Raw genomic sequence first — 12,158 nt, forward strand, 5'->3', positions numbered from 1 at the left:
TAACTGCTCTCCTAACTGCTCTCCTAACTGGTCTCCTAACTGGTCTCCTAACTGGTCTCCTAACTGATTTCCTAACTGGTCTCCTAACTGGTCTCCTAACTGCTCTCCTAACTGGTTTCCTAACTGGTCTCCTAACTGGTCTCCTAACTGGTCTCCAGCCTGTGAAACCTCTGCAGATGGTCCAGAACGCGGCGGTGCGTCTGGTCTTGGATCAGCCTAAAAGAACACGCCCCCCCTCTGTTCATTGAGCTCCTCTGGCTGCCCTTAGCCGCCCGCATCAGATCCAAGTCCCTGATGTTAGCTACAAAGAGCTTAATGGAACGGCTCCATCTGCTTGGATGCTCTTGCAAAGGCTTCTGTCCCAACTGGGTCCCTCCGTTGGTCCCAGGATTGTCGTCTAGCAGCTCCTACACCACGCCTAAGACAATCCAAACTCTGTTCATGTGTCGTCCCACGATGGTGGAATGACCTACCGAGCGCTACCAGAACAGGGGCGTCCCTGTCTATCTTCAAGAAGCTCCTGAAAACCCAGCTCTTCAGAGAGCATCTCCTATCCCAGCACTTACCTTGTACTTCCCTCCCCCCTCTATCTCTGCACTTTATCTTTCTGCACTTCCTTCTATGCCTGCACCCTATCTCTACTCTGTCCCCTCTGACAGAGTCGGACTCCTGGGTTCCTTCTATGGAGCTTATTGTTAGCTTTTTGTTAGCTTATTGTTAGCTTTTTATAAAGCTGTTATATATTCAGTTGTAAGTCGCTTTGGATAAAAGCGTCTGATAAATACAGAAACAGAAACATCAACACCAAGGTCCAAGCCTCCCTGAGTCCTGGCAGCTGCTGTCGAGTTTATTAAAAGTCAAACACTCACGTCAGAGCCCTCTGGTACGCGATGATGAACTCGGGTCTTCCTCCTTTGTAGATCAGCTTGGCGTTGGACTTCACCCACACCCAGGTTCCCACCTTACTGAGGAGTCTGAACATAGTCAGACCGCTCTCACCTGTTTTAATCACTGTAAACACACACAAACACACACAGATGAAGGAAACACCAACTCTCGCTCATGTTTACGTCGTTTCACCTGCTAATTAGCAGATTTCTGACAACAAACAGCTGCTAAACACCAAGAATAATATGATAAAATACTCTTTAAGCATGGAAAGAAATCTGCTCTCCATTACAATAAAAGTCACACCAATTTATCAAAGTGGAGATAAAACTTCTTTCCCAGTTCTCCCACATGTTAGAGAAGGTGTTCTTACACAGGCTCGATGAGTTCAAAGGCTGTAAAAAGACTTAATAACAAGGAAAAAAGCCTCCGACACCATCGATCAGGGATCACTGATGAAAAAGATGGACGAATGTGACCTGTGGGGTACCACAGGGCTTCGTGTTGGGCTCCAAGCTGTTTGTATTGTACATAACGATCAATGTGATACGTCTACGGTGTCAAAGTTCATTTATTTGCTGATGACACTGATTTATTTTGCTCAAATAAAACAGCTTTTGAGTACAGTGGGAAAATAAATCAGCATATTTAGTCAAAATAAGGTCAAAATGATGATGAATAACGAAGAAACAGGAACCGGATTTATAGGTGTGATAACTGACGACAAATTATGTTGGAAATGTCCAACACCAGATAAAACTAAAGATATTTTCTATAAAACATCGTTAAACGTGCTGAATACGTGTCTGAAAGGCATTGGCTGCTGGGTTTCCCTGTGAGTTAAAGCTTTAAAGCTTACTGCGGAGATGGTTTTCAGCGCAGTACATCATATCAGCGGCATGGATGAACTGGTAGCCGGAGCCTTTCGTACACAGCTCAGTCTCTGAATAACCCAGGATGATCATCCCCCTGGAGAGACACAAAAAGACCAAACCTGAGGATGAATTTACAAGAAACGCACTTTGATTTCAGCTCATTTTCAGCCAATCAAAACCCGGGAGTTCATCAGGAGTCTTTGGAACCTGAGCCGATAAGAACTCACCTGCTATCCACACCGCAGGGAGTGAAGTCCAGCTTGTGCTTGGTCTGAAAGAGGAGCATTTTGGCTCTGATCTCCACGATGGACGGAGGCTGGACGGGTATGGCGATGGCGAACAGTGCCAGCTGATGCCGGCTCCCGTTGTCCCTCGAAAGGTTTTGGCCGTGGAGGTACTTCAGTCGCCCCTGAAACTTCATCGCCTGTTTCGGACAAGAAGACGCGTCACAAACTGTGTCGTTGTTGGTCTTATCTGTAGTTATTTTCCATTTGTTGAGTTCAGACGCACCAGGAAGCCGGAGGAGTTGTCCAGGAGGCAGCGGAAACGACACACGAAGCTCCTCTCCAGGAAGGAGGAGTTTTCAGGGGGAAGCTGCTCAGGACTGTACATCACCATCTTATCACAGCTCTGCGATACTGAGAAGGCAGGAAGAGATAAAACATGAGCTGCAGTCTGACTCCTGCTCAACTGAAGACACAAACATCAGATTTAGATTCTAATGGGTCTGTAGGATGGGTTAAACGACACGGAAGCAACGCCTTTACCTTCTCCGTCCACCGCCACAGGCGTAGGGTTCAGAGCGAAGTGCAGCTGCTCTCTGAACAAGGTCCGATCATCGGTGTGGATGAGCTCGAACACGCTCTGGTGGACCACGTCGGACTGCGACAGCAGAGCAGAACCTCAGCAACTAAACCCCAACTCTTTTGGTGGTGAATGCAGACGTGATGAAACTCACCTGGTGGAAGCCCAGGTAGTCTTTGATTGTGGGAGAGGCGTAAAACACCAGCCCGTCCGATGTGACCACGATCACAAAGCCGTTCAGGGCCTGAACAGGAGACACATGCACAGGATGAGTCCAACGGGCTTCTGCCTCCAACTTCTTCTACTTTATCGACTTTTAGTGGCGCCTTTGTGGACTTCTTCAGCACCATCTGAGAAAAACGTGCACTGTGACAGCGAGGCCTTCTCTTTGCTTCCTCTCTGTTCAATCCCGTGTTTTTTCCACCAAAAACACTCACAGTTCTGGTTCAGAGCCAGGACCGAGTTCAGAACCGGCCCTTTTTGCTTCCTGCCTCCAGGCCCAGAAAGGGATGCTTCAGCAGAACCGACTCTGGACCAAAGAACCGCTCAGATGGAGTCCAACCAAACCAAAGCTGTGACCATTAAAAAGCAGAGACAGCTGTCTCGTCTGCTTAATTCAAGAGAGAACAATGAACAACGGAGCTGGAAGATGAGCTCAGAGCTGCAAGTTGATGCTTGTGAACTTTCTGAAGTAGTTTCAGCAAAACAAGACAAACACTCGGTATTTTACTCAAAAATCTAATTACTGAGTCAGTCTGACTGAGGCTGGTGTTAAATCTGCTTCTGATTCACAGTAAAAACGTGTTCTGAGAGCAGAAGGAAGCAGCTGATGCTGGCGTTTGGAGCGTTTCCAGCTGTTTCTAACAGAGTGACGACATCAGGAGGATCATACCTGCAGCAGCAGGTCTCCTTCAGACAAAGCGCCGGCGTCCACGTTCTTCCCGTTCTGCCCGTTCACGCCGAGAGACAACCAGCTGCTGTTACCGCTCTTCATGGTCGCTGCGGGGAAAGAAAGAAGCCGTCAGCACAGCAGCATCCAAACATCTGCAGGACGAAAAAGCCAAAAAGCTGCGGTGGGCTGAACCGGGTGCTGCTCACAGACCTTAATCTGTTCCACCTCTTCACATCTCTAAGTTTCACTCTGAATTACATTCACATTACAGGAGGGTTCCACTGTGTAGAACCTGCTATATAACTCCATTTTTAACACGTTTCATCCCTGAAGCAACGTCTTACCAATAACTGCTGATTTTTAAGCTTTTCAGGGTTTTCTCACAGCTTGAAACAACCTATTAAAAGTGAAGCTGAGCATCAGAAAGAGGAAGAAGGTGCAGTGAAAAAGAGAATAAGCTCAGACTGGCAACAATAACCAGGTTTTTACACCAGATGTGTGCAGAGGAGCATCTCTGAGGGCACACAACCTTCCACGTGAACAGAAAAACGATCACGTGGTCTCAGCTGAAACATCAGCGCCCACAGCCTTTTCTTTCTTCCCTCGGATCCTGAATCAACTTCACTTGAAACAACAAATAAATGTTCTTCTCTGTAACTGAGTGCCACTCAGGAAAAGCCATCTTTCTTTAGTCTTTATTAGTTCTGTCTGCGTCGCAGTCCTTTGAACTGCTGGTGAAGAAGTTTCCCTGCAGGGATCAATAACTCTGTGTTCTGGCCCAGTTTGGGGTTCTCCTCGTCCACATCTGGAGGGGAAACTGTTCTCCAGCCACCGAAAACACCTGAGACAAGTCCGGTAACTTAAAGAAACGGCACATCGGTGAGCTGCCGGAGAACAAAGCCAGTTTAGACGACCGGCGTCAGGTACTGGATTACAGAAACCTGGCAGCCTTCTCGGGGCTGTGTGAGCTAACCGATACTCTTCCAGCGCCGTTTGTTCACTGTTTGCTTTGGACCTGCCTCGGCATCTCCTGAAAGCGCAGCCTATCAAACGGGGAAAGCCGCCTCTCAATGTTCCTCATTGTTCTCCGACATGCCAGGTCACGCTCACAGAGGAGCTTTGCTGTTCCGCTGCAGACGGCGGACAGGACGCCAAACACTATGCTGCATCACAGAAACTGCAAAGCAAGCCTCCACTGTTGCCCCCCCCAGAACAGGCGCACACACTTTATCGGGCATCTGCCTTTGGGGGAAGTTTTACAGGCAACAGCCACCAGGAGCCTGCCTTATCTGGACGGCCACGGCAGGAAAATCCCAGGATACGGCCTCTCCCAGCTCAGCCTCCGTGCAGCTCTGTCACGCAACGTCTTTCAGGAGGAAGGGGCCCCGAACGCTGCTCCTCACAGTGTTTACACAAGGCTCAGCTCAGCGGCCTGACACACTGCAGAGCAGCCAGAACAGGTTAGCAGCCATCTCACAGAAGAGTGGACTCTGTCAGAATACAGCTGCATGCAGCCCACTGCACTGTTAGATCTGCTGCTATCTGAGCAGGTGAGCCACTGGTTATCAGACAGAACCAACACCTGAGACAGATTCTTCATCAGGTGGCTCTGACCTTCAAGTCAAATCCCAGCATGTCATCAGACTGGAGCATCGAACTGGACCACAGGACCACTGAATCCAGTTACTGACTGGGGCTGCCTCTAACCTGGTCCATCTGAGTCCAGCTGAGCGTTTCCATGCAGCAGGGATTCAAACCCAGCTGGATCATCTGGGTGTGTCAGTCCAGCACCTTTTCATGCATTTTAAAATGCCCGATATGTTCTTGCTCCGCCCATTTTACCCACCTGGGGTGGTCCCAGAATGCACTGCGCTCCAGACAAATAAAACTGATGTTGGACCTGGATGATTTTAATGCAGCTGTTTAACCTTCCAATACGAGTTAAAGTCCATTTAAAATTCAGCTTTGATGTTTTCAGTCCTGCTGCTCAGCCTCATTTTGGATTATTTCTCTGTGGTGACCTGAGATGGCATTGGTTGTAATTTGGCTCTACAAATAAAACTGAACTGAAGTGAACTGAATTGAGTTGAAATGAATTGAACTGAACTGAACTGAATTGAACTGACTTGAACTGAACTGAATTGAACTGAATTGAATTGAACTGAATTGACTTGAACTGAACTGAGTTGAGTTGAGTTGAGTTGAATTGAACTGAATTGAACTGAACTGAGTTGAATTGAACTGAATTGAACTGAATTGAATTGAACTGAATTGAACTGACTTGAATTGAACTGAACTGAATTGAACTGAATTTAATTGAACTGAACTGAACTGAATTTAATTGAACTGAACTGAATTGAACTGAATTTAATTGAACTGAACTGAATTGAATTGAACTGAACTGAATTTAATTGAACTGAACTGAATTGAACTGAATTGAATTGAACTGAACTGAACTGAACTGAACTGAATTGAATTTAATTGAACTGAACTGAACTGAATTGAATTTAATTGAACTGAACTGAACTGAACTGAATTGAATTGAACTGAATTGAACTGAATTGAATAGGACGGTAAAACAAACCAACAACAACAGCATCTACCATCCGGTCCATTTTAAATGTTTATTTCTTGGTTTTGTTCTCCGCTCACTAACAACAAACACGACCACCTTCTGCTCATTTTGCCGCCATCGGTCCCTTTAAAAGCATCGATATTAATCATTAACTGTAATGTGTTTAAAATGAAAACGCTGCAGATGAAGCTGAAGTAACAGCCCAGTTTAGCTTCGTAAACTTGGTCCTCGGCGTACTTTGGAGGCCTGTCGCTTTCAAGCTGGAACTAATTCTAAATAAATAAAGCAAGAACCTCTCAGAAAGTCCTGAGTTCCCACCTTGCTGAGGTGAGGAGTCTTATTTCCAGTTACCGGATCATCACCAGGCCTTTTCTGCACTGTGTCTGTTGACCTTTCGCTGCAAAAGGTCAAGGTTGCTTCTTCCATCTATAAAAGGCAGCAACGAGCGTAAAAATCAAAGAAAGGCGGCACCTGCCAGGTAACCCTGGTAACCCTGGTAACCCTGGTAACCCTGATAACCCTGGTAACCCTGGTAACCCTGGTAACACACACCTCCTCTTCTGTGAACCGACTCTGGAGAACAAACCGGTGTCACACATGTAAAAGCGAAGCAGCAGCGCCTCCAAACCTTTGTTTCTGCTCACAGAAACGCTTTCAGGACATTATTCAGGCTTGCTGCTGGAAGCTCCGCCCCTTCCTGCACATCTGCGTGAGAACAGAGATCTCTGTTCAGGATCTACTGGAACTAAATGTTTTCAAATCAAGATAATATTCCCCCGTGCATCGCTGGCATGCTTTATACTACTTCTCTGAGTCTGGCAGCCCTCCAGCCCGTGACAGCATTTCCTTTTTCTCTCCTGAGTTTTAGCGCCTCGACTCTGCAGCACATCCTAAAACCTCTGCAGCATTTTACTTTTTCCTTTTTCACCCGTTTCTCAAAAACAGCCCAAAATGAACGAGTTTTTCCAGCTTTTCTTCAGGTTTTACAGACACAAGCTTCACTTCTGAGTCAGAGCAGAAACCCAATGAAACCCTGGAAAGCTTCGTCCTCTTTCCTTGAACGAATCGAGATGTTTGTCCTGCATCAAAAGCCTGCTCTGCACTTCCATCCATCCCATAATGAGCCAAAACAGGAAGCTGCAGTTCGATGCTGAAACGGGCCTCTCTTGGTGTCAGGTTACACCGACGTTTGAGGAGGAAAATCTGGAATCTTTGGGTTTTCTGCTGTACTCAGACAGCAGAACTGACTGCTGTTTCTGTCTCTTTATGGGATTTAGGGGATGAAGTTGTGATGAAGTCCAAAACAAACACAGATGTCAGAGAATAAAGCAGCAGCAGCGACTGACTCTGGTTCGGTCGGGGCAGAACCGGAGCAGAACCGGAGCAGAAAGGCTCATTTCTCTGAGAGCCCGGAAGGAAAGCTGCTTGTGCAGTGAAGGCAACACGGAAACGTATCAGTTAAATCCTCCTGATTTACCACAGACCTTCAGGCTGATCCGTTCTACATGTCCAGAAGGCAAAGCTGCTCGTTGAAGGCATCAGCTGCTCAAAAAACAGCAGGAATCATAGGAATTTACTGACATTACAAAACATCCAGCCGCTGTGACGATTTATGCAACAACAATGTGCTGAAATACGAGTATTTATACAACCTGACGGGGTTTTTATGTTCATGTTCCTCTACGACCAAATGAAATGACTTATTACAAGGTTCCGTCTGACATGTGTAGAAAATATTTACACAGAACTGATCTTTGTGGAGATCCTTTTGTTTATTTATAGTTGGTAACAAAGTTCTTTCTGCATGACAGAAACCACGGTTCTGTTGCTGTGTTTGATTCATATTTAGAGAAGAAGAAAAGGTTCATAAAAAGGAAGAGAAGAAGAAAAGCATCAAAAAGGAAGAGAAGAAGAAAAGCTTCAGAAAGGAAAAGAAGAAAAGCTTCATAAAAAGGAAGAGAAGAAGAAAAGCATCATAAAAAGGAAGAGAAGAAAAGTTTCATAAAAAGGAAGAGAAGAAGAAAAGCATCAAAAAGGAAAAGAAGAAAAGTGTCATAAAAAGAAAAGAAGAAAAGTTTCATAAAAAGGAAGAGAAGAAAAGCGTCATAAAAAGGAAGAGAAGAAGAAAAGCTTCATAAAAAGGAAGAGAAGAAGAAAAGCATCAAAAAGGAAAAGAAGAAAAGTGTCATAAAAAGAAAAGAAGAAAAGTTTCATAAAAAGGAAGAGAAGAAGAAAAGCATCATAAAAAGGAAGAGAAGAAGAAAAGCATCAAAAAGGAAAAGAAGAAAAGTGTCATAAAAAGAAAAGAAGAAAAGTTTCATAAAAAGGAAGAGAAGAAGAAAAGCATCAAAAAGGAAAAGAAGAAAAGTGTCATAAAAAGAAAAGAAGAAAAGTTTCATAAAAAGGAAAAGAAGAAAAGCTTCATAAAAAGGAAAAGAAGAAGAAAAGCTTCATAAAAAGGAAGAGAAGAAGAAAAGCTTCATAAAAAGGAAAAGAAGAAAAGCTTCATAAAAAGGAAGAGAAGAAGAAAAGCTTCAGAAAAAGGAAGAGAAGAAGAAAAGCTTCATAAAAAGGAAGAGAAGAAGAAAAGCTTCATATAAAGGAAGAGAAGAAGAAAAGCTTCATAAAAAGGAAAAGAAGAAAAGCTTCATAAAAAGGAAGAGAAGAAGAAAAGCTTCAGAAAAAGGAAGAGAAGAAGAAAAGCTTCATAAAAAGGAAGAGAAGAAGAAAAGCTTCATAAAAAGGAAAAGAAGAAGAAAAGCTTCATAAAAAGGAAGAGAAGAAGAAAAGCTTCATAAAAAGGAAGAGAAGAAGAAAAGCTTCATAAAAGGAAAAGAAGAAGAAAAGCTTCATAAAAAGGAAAAGAAGAAGAAAAGCTTCATAAAAAGGAAGAGAAGAAGAAAAGCTTCATAAAAAGGAAGAGAAGAAGAAAAGCTTCATAAAAAGGAATAGAAGAATAAAAGTTTCATAAAAAGGAAGAGAAGAATAAAAGCATCAAAAAGGAAAAGAAGAAGAAAAGCTTCATAAAAAGGAATAGAAGAAGAAAAGTTTCATAAAAAGGAAGAGAAGAAGAAAAGCTTCATATAAAGGAAGAGAAGAAGAAAAGTTTCATAAAAAGGAAGAGAAGAAGAAAAGCATCATAAAAAGGAAGAGAAGAATAAAAGCATCAAAAAGGAAAAGAAGAAGAAAAGCTTCATAAAAAGGAAAAGAAGAAAAGCTTCAGAAAAAGGAAGAGAAGAAGAAAGCTTTAAAAACTCAGAATAACCCAGATATTCTCCATTTTCCTCTTGTGGAAGTCCACCACAGTTGTCGTTGTTTTTCCTCCTCCAGCTACTTCTTCTGCTGAATTACAACCACCAGCAACGCAGCCTCAACACGCTCCACCCGGTTTATCCACTTCACTTTTCTGAGGGTCGCCTCAAATTAGCTGCGACGGTCGGCAGAAAAGTGACGAACGAGCTGTTAAATGTGGGTTTTCTGTAAAAATGACGAGGAACAGACGAACACGACGTGAAAACCGTCATGAAATCTTCAGGGAAAAGGTTCCATTTTGATGAGTTTTACTCCTGGCTCATAAACTCTGTCCTGAGGTTTAAATCCATTTGTTTTATGTTCATAAACTCCTGAAACTGACAGAAATAACTGGAACTGACAGTAAATCATTCATCAGCCATCCTGAAGCACATGGCTTCAAAAGATAAGAATGGAACATCAGTCCAAGAGGGTTCACCGGGTTCCTCTGCAGCCGAGTATCTGTAACCACGGGGGCGGAGCCTGCGGCGCCCGGATCCTCTGCCCACAATGCATCAGCCCCAGAGGGTGGGGGGCAGGTGAGAGCTACGCGGCGAGCAGCAGACCGATGACGAGGCCCCAGTAAACGCCCTCTCTGCTGTCATCGGCCACATCAGCAGCTGCTTTTCAGTCAGAACCCTGAACTATTCCTGGCTTTTTAAGTGTTCAACTGAGCTCAGAAACACACGAGGCTGGGCGCCGGGCGCTGGGCGCCGGGCGCTGGGCGGGGCCCACTTATCACCCACGAGATCCTTATCGGGCTCCCGGAGGTCAGTGAGCGCGCTCAGACGGGGGAACCGTCAACATCAGCTTCACTTTCCACATTTAGCCCCACAAACGGGTGTTAAGCTGCTGGATGAAGTGCGATCAACTCTGAGCCGTTTCAGCCGAGGTCCAATCAGACCCTAAATAAATATCCCGTGGTTCTGATCCACCGGCCAAGCTCTGAGTGGGACGACAGCTGATTCTGGTTCAGCACATAAACAAACAAAGCTCTTCTGGAAGAGCGTAAATGTCACAGAGAGCGCGGGTGGGCCAGCGGGGAACGGGTTTGAGGGGAGATGGAGCGCTGCGGTTCACAGCTGGAGCGGCCCGGATCAAACCTTCCAGAGGAGGGAAACCAGAAAGCAGGATTAAATCTGTCGGGTCTCACGACAGGCTGAGAGGCGGCCGGCCAGCGGCTCTCAGACCCCAACAGCCTCACCTGTCCCACCCACAGACGCCAAAACGCTGAACCACAGCCAAGAAAAGCTGTCGCGTTGCCGCGGCAACTGTGATTGCTAACAGGCCCTGGATGTTTTCCCTGGACTTGGAAAGTTACTCCACATTTTTCTCAAATTTCTACCAGCGTCACACAAATATGTCAGCAGCAGCAGCAGCGAGCCGCAAGCTTTCCAAAACACGCAGCGCGGCCTCAGAGTCACGCTATGGGGCCATCAGCCGCTTCCAGGCAGCCGGATAATGTTTCACTATCTGCTCTGGGAATCGCACCCCCGAACACGGCCGTTTGTGCCTCCCTCTGAACTCTTTTCTTTTACCTGACGGTTTGCAGGATCCCTATCTTGAATTCCCGGCATGCCCCCACTTGTGCACCCAGCGCTGGCTGCTGTGCCTGGGAGGGGCCCCTGGGAGCCCAGCACAGGGCTGCATCCCTGCTGCTGGTGCCTTCACGGACAGCCCGCCGTCAGGGACTCACACGTTTGATCCGTCCTCTGAAACATTACTCATCCATCCCAGCATGTTTTCCACATGTGGACAGAAGTCATCCATCATGTCTGCAGCGATAAATGAGCTGAAAACAGGGTCTGAGGAGGACTTTAACACAGCTAAAACCACTCAATCACAGCAGGAAGTAGCTTAAACCTGAAAAACTAAACCGGTCTTTGATTTCATGAACATTTGAGAATCTTTCTGACATGAAAACTGAGCTCCCGACTTGGTCCTATAATAATCTCATGAAGTGTGAGTCCATGCCGGTGCCAACAGGCTGCAGCTGGCTATATTTAACTGTTTTCAGTCCATATTTAACTGTTTTCAGTCCATATTTAACTGTTTTCTGTCCATATTTAACTGCTTTCAGTCCATATTTAACTGTTTTCTGTTTTCTGTCCATATTTAACTGTTTTCAGTCCATATTTAACTGTTTTCAGTCCATATTTAACTGTTTTCTGTCCATATTTAACTGCTTTCAGTCCATATTTAACTGTTTTCTGTTTTCTGTCCATATTTAACTGTTTTCAGTCCATATTTAACTGTTTTCTGTCCATATTTAACTGTTTTCTGTCCATATCTAACTGTTTTCTGTCCATATTTAACTGTTTTCTGTCCATATTTAACTGTTTTCAGTCCATATTTAACTGTTTTCAGTCCATATTTAACTGTTTTCTGTCCATATCTAACTGTTTTCTGTCCATATTTAACTGTTTTCTGTTTTCAGTCCATATTTAACTGTTTTCTGTCCATATTTAACTGTTTTCTGTTTTCAGTCCATATCTAACTGTTTTCAGTCCATATTTAACTGTTTTCTGTTTTCAGTCCATATTTAACTGTTTTCAGTCCATATTTAACTGTTTTCAGTCCACATTTAACTGTTTTCAGTCCACATTTAACTGTTTTCAGTCCATATCTAACTGTTTTCAGTCCATATTTAACTGTTTTCTGTTTTCAGTCCATATCTAACTGTTTTCAGTCCATATTTAACTGTTTTCAGTCCATATTTAACTGCTTTCAGTCCATATTTAACTGTTTTCTGTCCATATTTAACTGTTTTCAGTCCATATTTAACTGTTTTCTGTTTTCAGTCCATATTTAACTGTTTTCAGTCCATATGTAA

At 44.4% G+C, this 12,158-nt stretch overlaps 1 protein-coding gene across 1 annotated transcript in view; it reads right to left on the reverse strand.

Annotated features, from left to right (window-relative positions):
- LOC140319797 (aryl hydrocarbon receptor-like) overlaps positions 1-12,158 on the reverse strand; it is a 42,521-nt gene that overhangs the window by 11,512 nt on the left and 18,851 nt on the right. The window contains exons 3-9 of the mRNA XM_072397585.1: positions 3,460-3,566; positions 2,722-2,811; positions 2,531-2,645; positions 2,274-2,401; positions 1,991-2,187; positions 1,748-1,857; positions 870-1,011 (exon numbers count right to left, since the gene is read on the reverse strand). Of these exons, the coding sequence (XP_072253686.1) occupies positions 870-1,011; positions 1,748-1,857; positions 1,991-2,187; positions 2,274-2,401; positions 2,531-2,645; positions 2,722-2,811; positions 3,460-3,566 (889 nt within the window). The remainder of the gene's footprint in view (positions 1-869; positions 1,012-1,747; positions 1,858-1,990; positions 2,188-2,273; positions 2,402-2,530; positions 2,646-2,721; positions 2,812-3,459; positions 3,567-12,158) is intronic.

This window comes from Leuresthes tenuis, unplaced genomic scaffold, assembly GCF_036924035.1.
Source record: "Leuresthes tenuis unplaced genomic scaffold, fLeuTen1.0.hap1 SCAF_12, whole genome shotgun sequence".
Classification (NCBI taxonomy): Eukaryota; Metazoa; Chordata; class Actinopteri; order Atheriniformes; family Atherinopsidae; genus Leuresthes; species Leuresthes tenuis.